The 23050-nt window shown below is 44.8% G+C and overlaps 1 protein-coding gene across 10 annotated transcripts in view; it reads left to right on the top strand.

Moving 5' to 3' along the window:
* myo9aa (myosin IXAa) overlaps positions 1 to 23050 on the top strand; it is a 341249-nt gene that overhangs the window by 271997 nt on the left and 46202 nt on the right. For 9 of the 10 annotated variants that reach the window (XM_072492693.1, XM_072492695.1, XM_072492687.1 and 6 more), the window contains 6 exons: positions 538 to 660; positions 4386 to 4535; positions 5343 to 5647; positions 6029 to 7756; positions 16143 to 16245; positions 17068 to 17280. In XM_072492693.1, coding sequence (XP_072348794.1) covers positions 538 to 660; positions 4386 to 4535; positions 5343 to 5647; positions 6029 to 7756; positions 16143 to 16245; positions 17068 to 17280 — 2622 coding nt within the window. The remainder of the gene's footprint in view (positions 1 to 537; positions 661 to 4385; positions 4536 to 5342; positions 5648 to 6028; positions 7757 to 16142; positions 16246 to 17067; positions 17281 to 23050) is intronic. The other variant, XM_072492694.1, reaches the window with a different exon arrangement.

Genomic DNA, 23050 nt, shown 5'->3' with positions numbered 1-23050 from the left:
CACAGCTTCATGGCTGCTCACTCCCCAGTGACAAATGTTCACCCTCAAACACAGACAGAGAGTGCAGGTTATTTGATTGTTTGTAATATCATTGCCAAGCAGCACTCAGTCAACATCCACATGCCGGTTTCCAGCAGGATTCCCGGTTAATGGTCAAGAATGGAACGCCTGGCTGAATTTTCTACTCTTCCTCTCCTCCCTTGCCCTGTGGCACAGAGGCCCATTGTTATATCCCAACTACTGCCTTTGCTGAGACTAACTCATTCAGGGGAAGCCAGGTTTGGAACCAGGAACTATCAAATAATTTATTTTGGTGATATATTCAATTATTTATTTTCCCAATACTCTTAAGGGTTGTGCAATTTGGTTGATTTGGAATGTGACCCTTGTCTGATCTGTACCCCTGTTAACTGAATAATGTCTTCTTTGCAGTTGGATGTTTTATTTGAAACACATCAGTGTCTAGCTGATGCAGTTGAGTGCAGCATTAAATCTGAAGTGAAGTGCATTTTGTAATGTTCCCGTATCATTTTTCAGGAATTTGTGGCTCATTTCCGTGTGCTTTTGCCTCGACGCACTGTCTCTTCCCAGCGCAGTATCGGGCAATTTCTGAGAAATGTGAACCTCAACATAATCAGTTATCAAGTAGGCAAAACAATGGTAGGTTATAGTTTTATGTTATGAAACTGCTGATACATATGCTCATTCAAATATGACAGGCACAGATAACATAGAACATATAGAACATAGAACGATACAGTGCAGTACAGGCCCTTCGGCCCACGATGTTGCACCGACATGGGAAGTCAAAAAACAAAAGCCATCTAACCTACACTATGCCATTATCATCCATATGCTTATCCAATAAACTTTTAAATGCCCTCAATGTTGGCGAGTTCACTACTGTTGCCGGTAGGGCATTCCACGGCCTCACCACTCTTTGCGTAAAGAACCTACCTCTGACCTCTGTCCTATATCTATTACCCCTCAGTTTAAGGCTATGTCCCATCGTGCCAGCCATTTCCATCCGCGGGAGAAGGCTCTCACTGTCCACCCTATCTAACCCTCTGATCCTTTTGTATGCCTCTATTAAGTCTCCTCTTAACCTTCTTCTCTCCAACGAAAACAACCTCAAGTCCATCTGCCTTTCCTCATAAGATTTTCCCTCCATACCAGGCAACATCCTGGTAAATCTCCTCTGCACCCGCTCCAAAGCTTCCACGTCCTTCCTATAATGCGGTGACCAGAACTGTACGCAATACTCCAAATTTGGCCGTACCAGAGATTTGTACAGCTGCAACATGACCTCGTGACTCCGGAACTCAATCCCTCTACCAATAAAGGCCAACACTCCATAGGCCTTCTTCACAACCCTATCAACCTGGGTGGCAACTTTCAGGGATCTATGTACATGGACACCTAGATCCCTCTGCTCATCCACACTTCCAAGAACTTTACCATTAGCCAAATATTCCGCATTCCTGTTATTCCTTCCAAAGTGAATCACCTCACACTTCTCTACATTAAACTCCATTTGCCACCTCTCAGCCCAGCTCTGCAGCTTATCTATGTCCCTCTGTAACCTGCTACATCCTTCCGCACTGTCGACAACACCACCGACTTTAGTGTCGTCTGCAAATTTACTCACCCACCCTTCTGCGCCCTCCTCTAGGTCATTGATAAAAATGACAAACAGCAACGGCCCCAGAACAGATCCTTGTGGTACGCCACATTGTAACTGAACTCCATTCTGAACATTTCCCATCAACCACCACTCTCTGTCTTCTTTCAGCTAGCCAATTTCTGATCCACATCTCTAAATCGCCCTCAATCCCCAGCCTCTGTATTTTCTGCAATAGCCTACCGTGGGGAACCTTATCAAACGCTTTACTGAAATCCATATACACCACACCAACTGCTCGACCCTCATCTACCTGTTCAGTCACCTTCTCAAAGAACTCGATAAGGTTTGTGAGGCATGACCTACCCTTCACAAAGCCATGCTGACTATCCCTAATCATATTATTCCTATCTAGATGATTATAAATCTTGTCTCTTATAATCCCCTCCAAGACTTTACCCACAACAGACGTGAGGCTCACCGGTCTATAGTTGCCAGGGTTGTCTCTACTCCCCTTCTTGAACAAAGGGACCACATTTGCTATCCTCCAGTCCTCTGGCACTATTCCTGTAGCCAATGATGCCATAAAAATCAAAGCCAAAGGCCCAGCAATCTCTTCCCTGGCTTCCCAGAGAATCCTAGGATAAATCCCATCAGGCCCCGGGGACTTATCTATTTTCAGCCTGTCCAGAATTGCCAACACCTCTTCCCTACGTACCTCAATGCCATCTATTCTAATAGCCTGGGTCTCAGCATTCTCCTCCACAACATTATCTTTTTCCTGAGTGAATACTGACGAAAAATATTCATTTAGTATCTCGCCTATCTCTTCAGACTCCACACACAACTTCCCATCCCTGTCCTTGACTGGTCCTACTCTTTCCCTAGTCATTCGCTTATTCCTGACATACCTATAGAAAGCTTTTGGGTTTTCCTTGATCCTACCTGCCAAATACTTCTCATGTCCCCTCCTTGCTCGTCTTAGCTCTCTCTTTAGATCCTTCCTCGTTACCTTGTAACTATCAAGCGCCCCAACTGAAACTTCACTCCTCATCTTCACATAGGCCTCCTTCTTCCTCTTAACAAGAGATTCCACTTCTTTGGTAAACCACGGTTCCCTCGCTCGACGCCTTCCTCCCTGCCTGACCGGTACGTACTTATCAAGAACACGCAGTAGCTGCTCCTTAAACAAGCTCCACATATCCAGTGTGCCCAACACATGCAGCATACTTCTCCAACCTATCCCCCCCCAAGTCATGTCTAATGGCATCATAATTGCCCTTCCCCCAGCTATAACTCTTGCCTTGCGGGGTATACTTATCCCTTTCCATCACTAACGTAAACGTCACCGAATTGTGGTCACTGTCCCCAAAGTGCTCTCCTACCTCCAAATCCAACACCTGGCCTGGTGCATTACCCAAAACCAAATCCAACGTGGCCTCGCCTCTAGTTGGCCTGTCAACATATTGTGTCAGGAAACCCTCCTGCACACATTGTACAAAAAACGACCCATCTAATGTACTCGAACTATATCTTTTCCAGTCAATATTTGGAAAGTTAAAGTCTCCCATAATAACTACCCTGTTACTTTCGCTCTTATCCAGAATCATCTTTGCCATCCTTTCCTCTACATCCCTAGAACTATTTGGAGGCCTATAGAAAACTCCCAACAGGGTGACCTCTCCTTTCCTGTTTCTAACCTCAGCCCATACTACCTCGGAAGAAGAGTCCCCATCTAGCATCCTCTCCGCCACCGTAATACTGTTTTTGACTAGCAGCGCCACACCTCCCCTCTTTTGCCTCCTTCTCTGAGCTTACTAAAACACCTAAACCCCGGAACCTGCAACATCCATTCCTGTCCCTGCTCTATCCATGTCTCCGAAATGGCCACAACATTGAAGTCCCAGGTACCAACCCATGCTGCCAGTTCCCCTACCTTATTTCGTATACTCCTGGCATTGAAGTAGACACACTTCAAACCACCTACCTGAACCCTGGCCCCCTCCTGCGAAGTCAAATCTGTGCTCCTAACCTCTCTACTCTGAATCTCTCGTACCCTAAAACTACAATCCAGGTTCCCATGCCCCTGCTGCAACAAAAACTGATATGGAAATTCATATCAATTGAAAAACATTAAAATGCATATTTGTGTCCTACATGGATAGGGCTTATAAAAAGATCATATTGTTTTGATTATAAAAACATTTTTACAATTTGCCTGGTGTAATTTCTCACACAGGATTCTGAGACAATGTAGAAAGATTTTTGTCTGCTTTGCCCTCTTGCTTTTCTGAAGGTCTACCTTCATGCTGAGCATGAATAAAGCCAACAGCTCTGCAACAACAGTTTTCATTTTTGAGCCTGGGTAATGGCTACTGTAAAGAGTCATTTGGGGCATTTCAAATTTAAAGTTATGCTGTTCCCATCCAATGTTCACAAACATGCATTTTCCAGCAGCAACATTGGATAGTTGCTCTGATTGAGATGTATTCCCCCTAAATATCCTCACTTTTATTCACAACTTTCCCATTGCCCCACACCAGAAGACCTTGACACCTATCTCCAGCCTTAAACTCCTCTTAACTTTGCTTTGAATAGGGACATCAAAACAGTTTGATCCCTTCTCTTAGATGATGTTTGCTGCATTGAAGATGCAGGGGAAGCTGTTGTAATGTTTCAACTGACCAATGCTCTTGTATATTTACTTGTCCATAACTCTCTGTTACAAGTATTACTTGTTGCATTTGTGCATGGTTACCCATAGATATTCATGAAGGAGATTGAGCGCCAAAGGCTGCAGGACATGCTGCACAAGGAGGTCCTGACACACATCATTTTGCTTCAGAGCTGGTTCCGTGCAGTACTCGAGCGCCGGCAGTTTCTTCAGATGAAACAAGCAGCCGTTATAATACAGGTTTGTTCTGAAAGCTGCTATGTTTCAGTTTTAAGTTAGTAGAACCTCAACACAAATCTTACCGCCAACCTTGGGAGGAAGCTTATCTGGAGGTTAACAGTAACAAGTAGCCCTGAACTCGGCAAATTTCAATTATCCAAACGATTGCCGTATGTGCCATATGCTGCTTTGCCCATAAAGCTTGGGCAATTCCGCTCCATTTGTGCTGTTATTTCTTACTCACTGGTTTATCCTATTTGCGACCTATTGTAGATCTGGAGGTTTGAAAAGAGCTGTTCTAGGGTGGTTGCATCGCCAGTTGAATCGCCAATCCAGTATCCGGTTTACTGTCTGCTTTCACTGGCTGAAACTAATCTGAGACTGCCCAAACATATTTCACTTAATACCGTTCACAGACCTGATCTGAACCCAGTAGCCAGTGATTAAGGCCAGTCATGTGTCCACTGTGCCAACACGTTATTCCATGGATCTTGTATTTTTTTAACTAACCTAAAATGGGCTGGATTAACACAGTGGGCTAAACAGCTGCTTGTAATGCAAAACAAGGCAGCAGCGCGGGTTGAATTCTCGTACCGGCCTCCCCGAACAGGCGCCGGAATGTGGCGACTAGGGGTTTTTCACAGTAACTTCATTGAAGCCTACTTGTGAGAATAAGCGATTATTATTATTATTATTAATTAATATTTTTAGAGATTGTTTTTGGTGCCTTGTATAAGAAACAGTTTGTTCTCCTGATTTTCATGGCAGCAGTTACAGAGACCAGATATTCCAAATATAACTTTTCATCTCTTCGATGTTTCTTTGTAGAATTATTGGCGAAACTACAAACTGAAGCAGAACCTCATTTACACAGACCTCAGTGTCTTAAATGCAGCAGCGACCAGTATTCAGGCTGTGTGGAAAGGCTACAGACAGAGACAGATGCTCATGAAAATGCATGATGCAGCAATTGTCATACAGAGATGCTGGCACGATTACTGCAGGTGTAGACTGGCAGCGCTGTGCATCCAGACACACTGGCGGCGATACAAGGAGATGCAAACATACCGAGCATTCAGGGACAGCATCATAAAGATTCAAGCAGCAAACAGAGGTTTTGTGGTGCGGCGCAGGTAACTGTTCTACGGAGCTAGTTCTGACTCCTGGTTGATTTGCATGCAATATATGGCCAGCCACAGATACAGACACTGTTACTTTGCATTTAACATTATGTTCTGGTTAGAGTCGGTGGATAGCAAAACCCCCCCCCCCCCCCCCCCACCACCACCACCACCACCACCACCACCACACACACACCCACACACCCCATTCCCAGCTTTCAATTTCAATTGTGGCAGTGCATGCCAAACAAATTTTGGGTTAAACTTGGAATCTTCTAGTCGGAATGGCTAGTTCATTAATCCACTGAGCTAATAGGGACCTTCATTGATCTTCAATTGAATTAGAGAAATGTGCATTAATTCCAGAGCTTGAATTCCTACCTTTCATTTCAGGTTTCAGGCGTTGAGAAGACAGAAACTCAAAAATAAAAAGCAGCTAGACTGTGAGAAGAAAGGGAACAAACAGATCCCCGATGAAAACCTCCCTGAAATCATCAGGACTGATCTGAACAAATTTGAAGATGAAGCAAATGAGATTCACACTTCAAAGGAAAATGACAGTGAACAAACCCATTCTGAATGTAACAATAATTCTGTAGATTTGCAGGGTGAAACTTATGACTTTTCCGATAGTACCAATGTACTGCAGGGTGTGATTGTCAGAGAGAGACCAAAATCGCTTTCTGGAGACCCTGACAAACAGAAAGTGGTGCGTGCCAAACGGCACAGCCGGCGAATGCGAGAATTGGAACAGGCCAAATTCAGCCTTGAACTGCTGAAAGTGAGATCAGGAGGCGTGTCTCCCTCCGAGGAGGGGCGCTGGTCCACTGAGCTGGTATCTGATAGCGTAAACTCCCTATCTCCTCAGGGAACCCCAGACAGTGAGAGTTCAAGGGGTAGTTTTGAGGTACCCAGCTGTGAAGATGGACAGAAGAGGAAACAATCTTTAACTGTTTCTGATGATCCAGTCTCGGATTCTAGCTTACACACTACTCAGGATTATCTTTCAACAAGTCCCAAGCCAAATGATCATAGTCTGCCCACTGACCTGAAACTTGATGGAAAGCACCTGTCTTCCAGCCCTTTTCATACAAACACTAATCATACTGGCCTTATTTCCACAAGTCCAAGGTCAACCAATGAAGAGTTTTTGTTTCATTCTCCAAGATCACATTCTGAAGATCGGTCACCCAGCCCTAGATCGAGAGAGAGCCTGTTTTCTAGTCCTAAACCAGACTACAGTCTCTCCACCCTATTGCCAAATCATGACATTCTGTCCAGTAGCACTAAGCCAAATGACACTATTATTATAGGTTCTGACCACTACACAGTTGAAGGCACTATTGCTGGACCCAAAACAGAATGGAGAGAGGATGACAACACTTCACTCAATCAGCCACTCGACGGTGAACTGACTAGCATAGAGGATAGTGCCGGCACAGATCCCTTCCCTCAAATTGCAATCCTGGAAAGACTTGAACGGTTAAATGTGCAGCAGGCAGAGAGGCAAAAGCAGAAACGGCAGCAGAATGAGAAGGAAATGATGGAGCAGATAAGGCAGCAGACTGAAATCCTGGAGAAACAACGCAAAGTATTTGAAAAGCAAGAGAAGGACATGTTTGAGAAACAGCGAGGGGAAGCACTGCAGAAAATAGAGCAGTGTAGACAGAATGATTCCCCTCTACTTCCTTTCAGGTCTCCAAGCAAGCAAGCCGACAGACCTCAGTCCTGTCTTGCTTTGCACCCAGAGAAAAAATGGGATTCAACTATCTATTCGGATTCTCATTCAGTATCAACTATCGAGTCTAAAATGAACACTGCAGAATTCTTTGACAATGATGATACCGTGGGTCACCCTGGAGTAAAAGATAGACCTATCAGCATGTTTTTTGAAAAGAAGGAGCTGCAACAAAGTGGGCAACAGGAAATAAATAAACTAGATGGATGGACCCCTAAACTCAGCTTGGAGCACCGTGAACCAGTCCCTGGTACAGAGCAATCCCGACAGGCCAAACCTCAGAAAGGGGCTGCAAACACAAGAGCAGAGTTTACAGATGGCAGTGCCAAGGATAGGACCAATGCCTTGTTCTTTTTGCCCAAAGACAAAACTACATTAAGCAAGTAAGTTATTTTTCTTGAATATTCAAGTGCCCAAAATAACAGCTGCATGATGAAGAGCCTTGCTACATCAACAAGCAGGCCATCTGCTCCTTTTGAACTGCCGGGTGGAATTGAGTCGACCTTGAGATGTTAGAAAAATATTTACAGATTTGCTCAAGACATATGAATTAAGAGCAAGAGTAGACTGTTCAGCCCTTCGAACCTGCTCTGCCATTCAATGAGATTATGGCTAATCTGATTGTAACTTCATCTCCACATTTCTGTCTACCCCCGATAATCTTTCACCCCCCCCCCCCCCCCCCCCCCCCCCCCCCCCGTTGATCAAAAATCTACCTCGCTCTGCCTTAAAAATATTCAAACACTTGTTTCCACTGTCTTTTGAGGACGAGAGTTGCAGAGACTCTCAACCCTCAGATAAAAAATTCTAATTTCTGTCTTACATGAGCAACCCTTCTTTTTAAACAGTAACCCTCTAGTTCTAAATTCTATGAGAAGAGGAAACATCCTCTCCACACCCACCTTGTCAATACCCCTCAGGATCTTAAAGGTTTGGATCAAGTCGCCTCTTACTCTTCCAAACTCGAATGGATACAAACCTAATCTTTCCAACCTTTCCTCGTAAGGCAACTTGCCCATTCCTTGTATATATCCAGTAAACCCTCTCTGAACTGCTAATGCATTTATTCCTTTCTTTAAATAAGTAGACCAATAGTGTACGTAACACTCCAGATGTGATCTCACCGATGCCCTGTACAGCTGAAGCATAACCTCCCTATTTTTGTAATCAATTCCAGTCACAAATAATAACATTCTATTAACTATCCTAATTACTTGCTGTACCTGTATGCTAGCGTTTTGTGATTCATGCACTCATACACCTAGATCCCTCTACACCTCCGAGCGTTGCAATCTCTGTATCCTGTTAGCTAGCCGGTCTTCAACCCATGCCAACATGTCAACCGCTACATCATGAGCTTTTATTTTATGCAATAACCATTGATGTGGAACCTTATCAAATGCCTTCTGAACATTGAAGTCCAGTACATCCACAGCTTGCCTTTATCCAGAGCACGTGTGATTCCATCAAAGAACTACCAGAAATTGGTTAAACATGATTTTCCTTGAATTTGTCCAAGTGCCGTGCTGTAACATATTTTATAATGGCTTCTACCATTTTCCAAGTGACCGATGTTAGGCTAACTGCCCAAGACAGTGTACACCAAAGTAGGGGCGTTCGTTAAAGGCATTGGAGGCCAACACCCAGGTTGAATACACTCTTCTTAACTTTTCTTAAAAAATCAGTACGAAGTCTTGCAACACCAGGTTAAAGTCCAACAGGTTTGTTTCGATGTCACTAGCTTTCGGAGCGCTGCTCCTTCCTCAGGTGAATGAAGAGGTCTGTTCCAGAAACACATATATAGACAAATTCAAAGATGCCAAACAATGCTTGGAATGCGAGCATTAGCAGGTGATTAAATCTTTACAGATCCAGAGATGGGGTAACCCCAGGTTAAAGAGGTGTGAATTGTACCAAGCCAGGACAGTTGGTAGGATTTTGCAGGCCAGATGGTGGGGGATGAATGTAATGCGACATGAATCCCAGGTCCCGGTTGAGGCCGCACTCATGTGTGCGGAACTTGGCTATAAGTTTCTGCTCGGCGATTCTGCGTTGTCGCGGGTCCTTGGAGAACGCTTACCCGGAGATCAGAGGCTGAATGCCCTTGACTGCTGAAGTGTTCCCCGACTGGAAGGGAACATTCCTGCCTGGTGATTGTTGCGCGATGTCCGTTCATTCGTTGTCGCAGCATCTGCATGGTCTCGCCAATGTACCACGCTTCGGGACATCCTTTCCTGCAGCGTATGAGGTAGACAACGTTGGCCGAGTCGCACGAGTATGTACCGCGTACCTGGTGGGTGGTGTTCTCACGTGTAATAGTGGTATCCATGTCGATGATCTGGCACGTCTTGCAGAGATTGCCATGACAGGGTTGTGTGGTGTCGTGGTCACTGTTCTGAAGACTGGGTAGTTTGCTGCAAACAATGGTTCGTTTGAGGTTGCGCGGTTGTTTGAAGGCAAGTAGTGGGGGTGTGGGGATGACCTTGGCAAGATGTTCATCGTCATCAATGACGTGTTGAAGGCTGTGAAGAAGATGACGTAGTTTCTCCGCTCCGGGGAAGTACTGGACGACGAAGGGTATTCTGTTGGTTGTGTCCCATGTTTGTCTTCTGAGGAGGTCGGTCCGGTTTTTCGCTGTGGCGCGTTGGAACTGTCGATCGATGAGTCGAGTGCCATGTCCCGTTCGTACGAGGGCATCTTTCAATGTCTGTAGATGTCTGTTACGCTCCTCCTCGTCTGAGCAGATCCTGTGTATACGGAGCGCTTGTCCATAGGGGATGGCTTCTTTAATGTGTTTAGGGTGGAAGCTGGAGAAGTGGCGCATCATGAGGTTATCCATGGGTTTGCGGTAAAGCGAAGTACTGAGGTGACCGTCCTTGATGGAGACGAGTGTGTCCAAGAATGCAACTGATTTTGGAGAGTGGTCCATGGTGAGTCTGATGGTTGGATGGAACTTATTAATGTCATCGTGTAGTCGTTTCAGTGATTCTTCGCCGTGGGTCCAAAGGAAAAAAATGTCATCGATGTATCTGGTGTATAACATCGGTTGAAGGTCCTGTGCGGTGAGTAGGTCCTGTTCAAACTTGTGCATGAAGATGTTGGTATATTGGGGTGCGAATTTGGTCCCCATGGCTGTTCCGTGCGTCTGGATGAAGAACTTGTTGTCGAAAGTGTAGACGTTGTGATCCAGAATGAAGCGGATGAGTTGCAGAATTGCGTCTGGAGATTGGCAGTTGTCGGTGTTGAGTACTGAGGCTGTTGCAGCAATGCCGTCGTCATGGGGGATGCTGGTGTAGAGTGCCGAGACGTCCATTGTGACGAGGAATGTTCCTGGTTCAACTGGTCCATGGGTGCTGAGTTTCTGTAGGAAGTCCGTCGTGTCGCGACAGAAGCTGGGTGTACCTTGTACGATGGGTTTCAAGATGCCCTCGATGTAGCCAGAGAGGTTCTCACACAGGGTCCCATTGCCTGAAACGATAGGGCGGCCTGGTGTGTTGGCCTTATGTATTTTCGGGAGGCAGTAGAGATCTCCAATGCGGGGAGTACGTGGGATGAGAGCACGTAGGGTGCTCTGAAGATCTGGATCCAAGGTCTTGATCAGTCTGTTAAGTTGGCGGATGTGTTCCTTGGTCGGATCTGCGGGTAACTGTCTGTAATGTTCTTGGTTGTTCAGTTGTCGGTATACTTCTTTGCAGTAGTCCGTTCTGTTCAGTACGACAGTGGCCCCCCCTTTGTCTGCTGGTTTGATGACGATGCTGTGGTTGGTCTTGAGAGCGCGGATGGCATTGCGTTGTGCTTGGGTGACGTTCGGGGCTGTCTTGTGAATGCGACTGATGAATCTGGCATTGACGCGACTCCTGACGGCTTGAGCATACATGTCGAGTCTAAGGCAGCGGCCTTCCGGAGGGGTCCAATTCGACTCTTTCCTCTTCGGTTGCCGCACCGCAGATCTCTCGGTCTGCTGTTCCGGTTCTTTGGTAGTCTGCTTGGGTTCGCCGTTGGCCGTTGGCCAAATGACGCCGTTGGCATAATTTTTAAAAAAATGATGATGGACTTAGGCCCATAGTCAGAACAACATCAAGGTTGAAGAAATTTCAGTCAATTTATTTTCTGGATTTGTTTTTACTTTTATTAGGATCATAGAATCATAGAATTTACAGTGCAGAAGGAGGCCATTCGGCCCATCCAGTCTGCACCGGCTCTTGGAAAGAGCATCCTACCCAAGGTCCACACTTCCACCCTATTTCCATGAACCCAGTAACCCCACCCAACACTAAGGGCAATTTTGGACACTAAGGGCAATTTAGCACGGCCAATCCACCTAACCTGCACATCTTCGGACTGTGGGAGGAAACCGGAGCACTCGGAGGAAACCCACGCAGACACGGGGAGGATGTGCAGACTCCACACAGACAGTGACCCAAGTCGGGAATCGACCTGGGACCCTGGAGCTGTAAAGCAATTGTGTTACCCACAATGCTACCGATGTAAAGTATTTGCAAAAAGAAAGGTGTACAAAGGCCATCAGGACCATCCATGCTCGCCCTATCCATTTGATTGTGCAGGTTTATGAACCGTTTTTTCTGGGGAAGCAAAAGATTTATCATATATTTAACTCTGTGTAGATCAAGAAATTAAATCTGTTAACTACCAACATGAAAACTCGTAATATATAAGTAAAGATTGAAATTGATGCCTTAGGCAGTCTCTTGGATGTGAGCCCACAAAACTGTTTCTAGTTTGTCAGTAAATATTCAGAAATGTCTCAGCTTGCTGTGAGAAATGGGAAACTAGTGATCAGATGTTGCTGTTCTGAGCGAGAGGCTCAGCAACATGGTTGGGATGTTGTAGAGGGAATTTTGCATCTAATTGTACAATACCTGGCCTGAATGTGTTCGATACATCAGTGTAGATGGAGATTTGCTTTGACCTATTCCTCTCCCCCCCCCCCCCCCCCCCCTCTCTCTCTTTCCCCCCCCGCCATCTCCTCCAACCACTCCCACATTCTGGATCTTCGTGTATCCTCTTTCCTTGTGCACCATCCTCTGTTGTGCCTGCACTTGACCTTGGAGTGCTTTACTTTGTTCCCAACCTGATCTGCAGCTGGGAGTGTGTGATATGTTCGTATAGAGATAGCTTAACTTTGCTGAGGCACGATGGTACCCGAAATGGAAGTTGTGTTATTGCTTAGAATGACCAGCAAAAATGCATTCTTTAATGTGGATCCTTTTAAAATATGTTTTAAAATAATAACTGATATTGTGTTACAGCGTGGAGTGGCTTTTATGCTTCCATATTGGCTATCTAGTACAATGTTGCACCTTTAAAGGAAAGATGATACATGCACAGTCAGAGGCGCAGGGAGCTGCGGTCCCGGCTGCATAATTAGTGAAAGACGTGAGCAGAAAGAAAGTGGGACAGGATTTTTGCACAACGAGCAAACCTGATCGAGGCAAGGTGGGGGGTGCGGACAATGTAAAGAGCTTTAACAAAAATGAAGGGACGTAAAAAGTGACACAGATAGAATGACGTTTAACTGGAGTCTAACCGAATTGAGATAGAGTCACAAAGGAGAAGTGTGATTCTGGAATCACAGAATTAGAACAGTGTTGATGATGCCCAATTCTCTTTTAAAAAAAAATTTAGAGTACCCAATTAATTTTTTCCAATTAAGGGGCAATTTAGTGTGGCCAATCCACCTAGCCTGCACACACTTTGCGTTGTGGGGGCGAAACCCACGCAGACATGGGGAGAATGTGCAAACTCCACACGGACAGTGACCCAGAGCCGGGATCCCGGGTCCTCAGTGCCATGAGGCAGCAGTGCTAACCACTGCGCTGCCCTGCTGCTCTAATTCTCTCTTTTCTAAATAAGTATCATGGTAAAGTGTTCCATCCAGAATGTTTGTCATGATGTAATCGGTTGGTAGCTAATTAGGCCGGTTTGAGACTGCTCAAAGCTTCAGGTGTTTTGATTTATTCAGATTTAAGCTGATGGCATTTCTGAAATGGTATCTGAAAGGTTTTTTGCCCCTATGTGGTTCCTTGTTGCCTTTTGTGACTGACAATTCTTAATCTCGCAGTACTATTTTCGAGTAGCTCATTTAATTGAAATTGACTGAGAGAACAAGATACCTGTTTAACCACGGTAGGTAGGCTGCTTGAGAGCAGCTTGTAGTGCCAAAGATGTGTTGATTGTCCTGGGCATTCAGATTGTTTAAAGCTCAATTAACAGAAAACAGCCTGCACTCTGTGCTATCAACCAGAGACAATATTTTTCATCCGGTTTTGGGCATTCTAAGCTACCGACTTGCTTTCAACTACTAGTGGTTATAAATTTAGAATTTTAACTTATGGTGTAAGTTGTTAAGTGGTGATTGTTGTAAAAGTATTGTCCAATGAACTTTTTTCAGTATAAGAGAGGTAAGAATGTTATTTTAAAAGCTACTTAACACAAACATTGAACGGCACGTTCCAAATGCCTTTGTGGGATTGTCTTCTGCACTGTATAACTGTATTCCTGTACCGGCCGAGGTTATCTCAACCTTGCCCCTCGCCTGAGGTGCGGTGACCCTCAGGTTAAACCACCACCAGTCAGCTCTCCCCTAAAGGGGAAGGCAGCCTATGGTCATCTGGGACTATGGCGACTTTACTTACTTATAACTGTGAAATGTTGACTCAGCAGTTACTAGACATGGGAGTGGCAATGAAGTGGCAATGTCAAAAGGAAATTTGCAAAGGAAATTAAACTGGCGCCTGTCTGCCCTCATAAGTAGTTGTAAAAAATCCAACGTCTTATCCTCTAAGAATTTTGTGAGTTTCTATGAGATCCCCTCTCACTCTTCTAAACTCCAGTGAATATAATCCTCACCGACAGTCTCTCCTCATATGACAGTCCCGCCATCCCAGGAATTAGCCTGGTAAACTTGTAAATGGGAGGGCATCTTGTGAAGGAATGGAGGTGAGTATTGTCCTGGAGTTATATTTTTGTTTGCCTATTCTTTCAGTTGTAAGGGTGCAGGCAGCCCTCTGATACCATGTCAAAGTGACCGTTTTTCAAATGTGAGCCTAGAGAATGAGTATTTCTACCAAACTTAATTATGTTCTTGTGCAAGGTAGTTCTAAAGTACCTTTCAAGATGCCAGGATGTACAAAATACTTTCACAGCTTGTGAAGTACTTAAAAAAATTATTTCATGGGATGTGAGTGTGGATGGCTGGGCCAGCATTTATTGCCCATCCTTAATTGCCCTTGAGAAGACATGGTATAGTCACTGTTGTAATGTAGGGAGTTTCAACAGAAAACAACCAGCACCTGATCTTGCTATGGAAGGAGTGCAGCGAAAGTTTACCAGGCTAATTCCTGGGATGGCGGGACTGTCATATGAGGAGAGACTGTCGGTGAGGATTATATTCACTGGAGTTTAGAAGAGTGAGAGGGGATCTCAGAAACTCACAAAATTCTTAGAGGATAAGACGTTGGATTTTTTACAACTACTTATGAGGGCAGACAGGCGCCAGTTTAATTTCCTTTGCAAATTTCCTTTTGACATTGCCACTTCATGCTTATGTGTTCAGTTTGATGCACTGCATGAGCTAGATGCACTGGATAGAGATCAGGAGCAGGAACCCTGCTCCCTCAACGTAAGTGAGGAGTGCAGTAAGACTACTTACATCACCAGGTTAAAGTCCAACAGGTTTGTTTCGAATCACTAGCTTTCGGAGTGCAGCCCCTTCCTCAGGTGAATGAAGAGGTGGGGTCCAGAAACCAAGTTCCGCACACATGAGTAAGGCCTCAACTGGGACTTTGGATTATGTCGCATTACATTCACCCTCCCACCTGGGCTTGCGAAATCCTATCAACTGTCCTGGCTTGAGACTGTTCACACCTCTTTAACCTGTGATTATCCCTCTCTCCAGTTGCACCGTCTGGACCTGTAAAGACTTAATTACCTGCAAGGACTCTGATTCAAAGTATCACCTTGCATCATTGACTTTGTCTTTATACGTGTTTCTGGAACACTCAAGGTGTCACTCAGTCGGTGACGGCCATGGCTGAGGGTCTCGGCAGAATGTCCGACTCACTGGGGGGATGTCACCCAGCACCAGGCTGACCTCGATGAGGTTCTGCGGGACATGTCCCACTCTCAGATGGGCATGGCCGGGGCGCTGCAGAGCATGTCCCAGTCACTGAGGAGCAATACGCCAAGAGTGGGGTATTGTACAGCACATGTAAACAACTTTTTGCTCAACCATTATGTTGCTGTCACTTCCTTCCGCAATGTGGGCTAACCTCCGGACCTCGGAGGCAATACCAGCACCCCCGGGCTCTTTGCCTGTCAGCAAAGATGGCTACTCACCTCCTCGGCTCCCCACATAAGCCCTTCCGCCAGATTCACGTTTTTGAAAAGGAGTACTAATCGGCGCTAGCATGAGCACTTGCTGGGGAGGCCGCTGAATATAGGGGGGCCGTTGGATATGGGGTGGCACTCGTTAATTGTATTGAAATGGGGCTTAAGTGGTGATAATTGATTTCTCACTACGCTACGCGAGGTCCCGATTTTACCTACGGGAGCGGGACGGTTGCATCACAAACTGTTTGGCGCTTGGCACAGAACTCGTTTTTGGCCTTTCCCGCTATTCATTGGCCTCGTTACATTTGAGTGAGAGCGCAAAGAGGCCGGAGAATCGCGCCCAAAGTTATTAAATCTTGGAAAATCTGCCACTGATTCAGTTGAATATTGCTTAATATTTACTGCTGTATTTTACAGGTTGGACAAGGATTCTGTGAATCTGGAAAAATGTGAACTTTCCAAAGGAGAGCAACCTTTCAGAGAAAAGATGGTGAAAACTTCACTATTAAAAGAAACTGATGTAAGCAATTTAATTCTGTTCCGTAGTAGTTTGTGAAGGAAACCAGCGAGCACAACAGTGAAATAGTTTCTAAAGAGAGTATGAGCTTGCGGTGAATGAGGTTTGTTTAAAGCAAATCTTGTACTGCATCCAGCTGTGGAAACTAACAAGTCCACAGCTTCCAGCTAACATTTACAATATGTAAGCAAAGTCTGCACCTTACAGACAGTTTATAATGTCTCAATCTTCCATTTTTTAAATCAAATCTTAAATTTCCCCCACCTCCTCAATATACTAATTGTTTTAGGTTATAATTCCATACATGCCAGTATCTTACCCAAATTACTGTTTATCCGTGAGTAAGCCTGTGCATTGGTTGTTTGCAATCTATTTGACTGGGGGCATCACATCTATCTATGCACAATCTTGTTCCCACCCGGCATTCAGACTTGCACATTGCAGCAGGAGCCAGTGGATAGTGATCAGGGGCAGGAACCCTCACTAATTCAGCAGTGGCTGGGTATCAAGCTTGAAACCTTCTGACCTGTACATCGTAGTGTTACACTAGCACGATGCCGCTTTTCATCAGGATCTTAATACATTTTTTAAAATATATATACAAAGCATTGACCTCTTGAAATGTTTGCTGTCTTGTTCTTCACTTCTGTATCCTGTTTTTTATTGTTTCGGTTTTTCTAGCTGTGCTTTTGTAGATGAGGATGGTTTTGTTGATGTTATGTCGTCTCTTTTTTAAGAGCCCAGGCTCATCCAACTTCTCGCTTGGACATTTTTCTTTTAGTTACATGTGTTTTGATTTTTTTTGTGTGTTATTCGGTCAATCAGGTTGCAAGACCAGCGCGCAAAAAGAAAGCCCGCATGGCGCGGACCCGCTCAGATTTCCTGACTAGAGGCTGTAACGCCGAAGGGGAGGGAGAGTCTGAGGACGAGGAGTATGATGACCCCTCCGTTGAGCCCCCTCTCTCCCCCGATCAACCTGGGTCTGAGCTGAGACCCAAGGACAGTGCCGGACAGGCCTGTCACAGTGACTCAGAAATGGTAAATAAAAAACTGGCCAATTGGGTGCAAGTCAAATCTGGGAGCATTTCTTTGCTAACCCTTAATGTGGGGTAGAAAGCAATACTGACACCTGGAGCTGCTTAACCTTCCCCTGCCTTTCAGATTTTAGAAGGTAACACTCAATGCACAAGCACAGTACCTGTGTGTAAATTACTGCATCCTTTTCACAGTTAGCTCTGTGGCTGTTAACAAGGGCCATAGACAATGAGACCCTTCTTACTTCAGTAGCGCTTATCCAATTTGTTTCTTGTATAAAACATAAGTTGTATGAAATATTTGCAATAAAATGTAACCAATACCGTAACTTGTTAACAAATTAATGCAGAATATGCATTTCCCTGCCAGCTGCATTGTAACGATGGGGTAGGTTCTTTTTAAATAACGAGCTGCAGACGTCCCTGTCTTATTATTAGAGATCACTGAATTCAATGACCAAATGGCCAGGAGTGACCTGGTTTCCCTACAAAATGGCTTGTGTTCTGGGGCCATTTTATCAATTTCGGTGCCACCTCGGTAACTTGTAGTGTCACCCGCACAATATTTGTTCAGTTTATTCCAATGACAGAGAATCGGTCATTTTTGTATTCAATAGATTTTTGTCAATCCAGCGGTGAAAGCCTGCGTGAAATTATTTCAACACGTTCCTTTTCCTGCCTTGATCTTCCTGCAGTGGGGTGCCGTCAGCACTCCAGTTGAGGGTGCTGAGGTCACCGGTAACATCTCAGCTAAAGCAATAATTGAATATAGATTGGGAATTAAATCTGGGACACAAGAAAAAAAAATTCTCCATTTTCTGTCGTCGATTTTTCCAGAAAATGTGCTTGTGGTTGGAATAAACTCAACAGCAATGACCTCCATTGGTTAAATATGGGTCAGAAGTGGCTGTCTAGATTTTTGCATGAAGAATAGAGTAAGTCACAGGGGTATTATAGAATCCCTGCAGTGCACAAGGAGGCCATTTGGCCCATCGAGTTGGCACCGACCCTTGGAAAGAGCACCACGCCCTCACCCTATCTCCATAACCCAGCAAACCCTATCTAATCTTTTAATCACTTAGGGACAATTTAGCATGGCCGATCCACCGAACCTGCACATCGTTGGACTGGTCTGCCACAACTCCACTGAACTTTTTCCCAACAGCGCATCCAAGAGAGGAAAATAAGAAATGAAAATTGAAGACAGGCCCCATTAAATCATTAAATTCAGAGCGTATTGAGTAAAGTATTTTTGAATGTGTTTGAGTGTTTCCTTTTAAAACAACCATATATTTGGGGTTTAGACCACCACTGTCCTACATGGAAAAACTCTGTTAAGCTCCAGGAGATCTGGTCACAATGTTCCTGCATTGTCTGGGGACCCTTCTGTTACTAAGCCAATCTTTTTCACTAGCCTTTACTACTCCCCTAACTGTGCCAGCCAACATTCATCTTCCACTTCTAGTGGACTTGATTTAGCAAATTACTGCATGTCATAGCTTAGCTAACTGCGTTATTTGGTTTATACCTGCACATGTGTTTTCCCTCTCTCACTTTTAACACCTGCATCTCGATCTATATTCTAACTTGTGGGTTTTATTAACAGCACAGCAGGTAGCTCGCTGCCAGCTAAATGCCACTGCCTCTTTTTTTTCCCCACCCCTCCGCTGATTTAATTTTGGTGTGCAATTTACAAACTGGCAAAAAACGAATACTGTGAATTCTAATTTTAACTGAAGCTTGAAGTGTCAACATTTAGTTGTATGCACCTCTGTTAATTGTAGGAAAAGTTTCTTTTGTAGGTAATTTTCATGCTAGCCGCGTTTATAATTTGTTGCGGTTGCACTAAAGATTATATGTTATAAGTCATCATGTTTATTTAAATTGGTATTGCAAAATGCCTGACCACCATTGCTATTGTAGATCTCAACTACAAGGTTTGTTGTCTTGTACGGCATAGAGAGGTTGGGGAATCTGCAAATGGCTGGCTGGTACTGACCAAGGGTACTTCTAACCTACATAAGATTTTTACATGTTGAAGATCGATCCTGGCTATGTACGCTATTCGTTATTGTGTGCTGTTCACACTTCAATATCAGTGGATTTTCATTGCTACAAAGCCAAAGCCTGACTTTCCATTTGAAAATTGGAATCTGATTTCCTCTCTCGACAGCAGGATGCTAATATCCTGATAACTGTGTAACCGAGTCTGTGTTTGGACCAGTCTTGAGCGAATACTAATGAGACAGTGCCATCTGCAGGACTGTACATGCACCAGTTGTGCAGGGTGCCATTATTACTGTTTGTTCAGTCAGTAAGATTTCTTAATCTGTGAATGTTTCATAAAGGTGGAATGAAAACTTAGATCCTCTCCTGGTAGACTTGTAATGGTTACTTACTTTTTTAAGACTGTTAAAAATTTTATGTTGAACTTTCATTTTGTTCCAGTCAAGACTTCATTCTGAATCTTATAGAAATTTTGTCAGCCTGCAGAGTGTTGAAGAAATTAATCCCACAGCGCGCGCACAATTTAACACTGCACCACACTTTGGTAAGGGCTGCTGGAATGATCCTATGCAGCAGTCTTGGTTTGTCTTTTCTCTCTGTCGCTGAGGGACGCTGTCTGTTGTGGCACTTCCGCCCATGCAAAGATCAGCTAACTCAGTACAGACTGACCACCAATTGACGCGTTTTTGCTGTTTGTGCCTCTGTACCATGCCGGGTGGTGTATCTACCTATCCACAGAGGTATTTCAGTACCTCGGGACTCATTATTGCCATAAGCTCAGGAGATCAGTACTTTGTTTCAACGTTGATTTGAGTTAAATGTTTTGATTAGATTTGAGTGCACATTTACAGAAAATATTAATTCCTCTCTGCTGCAAAGTAGAATCAGAATCCACAAATGAATTTTACGTTGAAACTGTCCTCAACATATGTTTGCATAACTTGTTCAATCCAAATTCATTTTTGCAGCTTCAGTTTTCCCCTCTATTGACAGCTGGCATAATTTGCAGCAGTACAAGACTCCTCAACCATTAACGAAGAGCCTAAAGCCAATGGTCTGGAAAATATGTTTCTTGCATTTTGCAGCCGTTAGTAAAATTGATCTGCCCTCACCTGTTAACGTCACAAACATATAAGATAGACCACCTTATCAAACTTGTGAAAGTCACAGTCCTTTCAAAAGCTTGATTTGAGGTAACAATGCTTTTCTTATAACTTTCTCTCCCAAACATGCAATGTTAATTTGTGTACTGGAGACAAACTTCAAAATTTAAGTAAAGAAGAGTTTCCGTGCGTTACTCTGTGCCTGTTCCGTGCCTGTTCTCTGTGGAAGTCATGTCCAACTTGGGCAATCAGCTGCCAATCCTGGATTCTTTTTCCAGTCAGTAAGAGGATTTAATGTATTTCTCCTGTAAAAGGAGAGGGAAAAAATGGAAAAGTTCAAACTCAAGAAAAGGAAACGTTTGAGCTATTTTTCTTTTTGGGTAAGTTAACAGCTTTTCAGTCTCAGCACTTTCACATTTCGGTTAAAGGGGCACTCTCATGCTTTGTCAAAAGGAACTCGTGGTTTAATCATAGCTTGTCTTCCATCCATGACTAAAGCTGCCTTTGATTCTGTAAGGATTTTAAGCATTTTCCTAGTTGCCTTCTTTCCTAGCTTAGAGTGTGAAGCCTCTCAATCTTTCTAGTTGGACCTGATGAAGAATAACAATGTGGAAAATTTGAGAATAAGATGAATTTTCTCAGCACGCAATGTGACTCAGCAACTACATGTAAGAAGAACAAACGCTCCAAGTAAGGCAGAGACTTTGTGTAAGGGCTTGATGGCACAAGAGGTCTTGGAACTGAACTGGTTCGTACAGGCCTGTGCCAGATTATTACATTGACTAGTAATAGCTTGGGGCAGCAAAGAAATTACAGGCATGTTAAAAATACTGCAAATACGTTAATGAATGAAGGCTGTGAGCATATTACGAACACGGACAGCTGACTTGGAAATCTGCAACGTATTTCAAGGTCGATAAAAGTGTGCTCTGAAGAAACGAGTGTTAAAACTCCACAAACATTCTTATGAAATTAACCATAGGAGTTGTATATGTTCCGTTAACTCAACGTTTGAAAGAAATTACACTTGAATCAGGAATTTCCCATCGAGTCTGCACCGGCTCTTGGAAAGAGCACCCCACCCAAGGTCAACACCTCCACCCTATCCCCATAACCCAGTAACCCCACCCAACACTAAGGGCAATTTTGGACACTAAGGGCAATTTATCATGGCCAATCCACCTAACCTGCACATCTTTGGACTGTGGGAGGAAACCGGAGCACCCGGAGGAAACCCACGCACACACGGGGAGGATGTGCAGACTCCGCACAGACAGTGACCCAAGCCGGAATCGAACCTGGGACCCTGGAGCTGTGAAGCAATTGTGCTATCCACAAGGCTACCGTGCTGCCCACTCTTCGAGATTGTGTGGCATGGGATTATGGCCAGCTTTCCCCAGAGCCCTGAGCCCATCCATATGCACGGCTCAGAGAGGCATCTCATTTGCCGGTACCCTCTGCACCTGAGCCACATTTCCCCCTCCACTCACCCTTCTACTACCTACTACCCCCCCTTCCATACAACATGGATCTCTCTTTGTGGAAGGGTAAAGGAGGCACAGTGGTCACTCCACCGCAATGTGGATACACTGCAGTGGGGCCATGGAGCACAGCCATATGCCATTGCACTGAGACCCACATACCCCTGAGAGATGCTACTTCAGAATGCTGGGACCACTGCAGGAATGCCCTGACTGATCGCTCCGCAACCCACTCAAAACCTGCCCGCAACCTGCATTTGGAAAAATTCTGTGTTACATAGTTCATCATAGCTCATCAGCTGAGACAAGTCCTTATTGTTTGTTCGAAAGTATTGCATAATAATTCTTACTGGATGAACGGTAGCATTGTGGATAGCACAATTGCTTCACTGCTCCAGGGTCCCAGGTTCGATTCCGGCTTGGGTCACTGTCTGTGCGGAGTCTGCACGTCCTCCCCGTGTGTGTGCGTGGGTTTCCTCCGGGTGCTCCGGTTTCCTCTCTCAGTCCAAAGGTGTGTAGGTTAGGTGGATTGGCCATGATAAATTGCCCTTAAGTGTCCAAAATTGCCCTTAGTATTGCGTGGGGTTTACTGGGTTATGGGGATAGGGTGGAGGTGTTGACCTTGGGTGGGGTGCTCTTTCCAAGAGCCGGTGCAGACTCGATGGGCCGAATGGCCTCCTTCTGCACTTAACTCATGAGTTAATGTTCGCATTGCAGTTTTAAGTTCTAATGCAGATTTGGCCAACCAAGACGCGTGAATTTCAAAAAATAATCCATTATGGGGGCGGCACGGTGGCGCAGTGTTTTGCACTGCTGCCTCACAGTGCCAGGGTCCCGGGTTCGATTCCAACCTTGGGTAACTGTGGAGTTTGCACATTCTCCCCAAGTCCGCATGGATTTCCTCTGGGTGCTCTGGTTTCCCCCCATAGTCCAGCGATGTGCAGGATAGGTAGACTGGCCATGATAAATTGCTCCTCAGTGTCCAAAAAGGTTACGGGAATAGTGCGGGGGCATGATCCTAGGTCGGGTGCTCCTTTAGAGGGTTGGCGCAGACTCGATGGGCCGAATGGCCTCCTGCCCTGTAGGGATTCTGTGATTCCATGAAGGAGGGAAATAAGTTGCTAAGCAAAAACAAAGCAATGCGAACGCAATACGCTGACTGAAAAAAAAAAAAATTAGAGTG

Source organism: Scyliorhinus torazame, chromosome 30 (genome assembly GCF_047496885.1).
Source record: "Scyliorhinus torazame isolate Kashiwa2021f chromosome 30, sScyTor2.1, whole genome shotgun sequence".
In the NCBI taxonomy this organism is placed as follows: Eukaryota; Metazoa; Chordata; class Chondrichthyes; order Carcharhiniformes; family Scyliorhinidae; genus Scyliorhinus; species Scyliorhinus torazame.
This window is presented reverse-complemented; position numbering and strand designations above follow the sequence as displayed.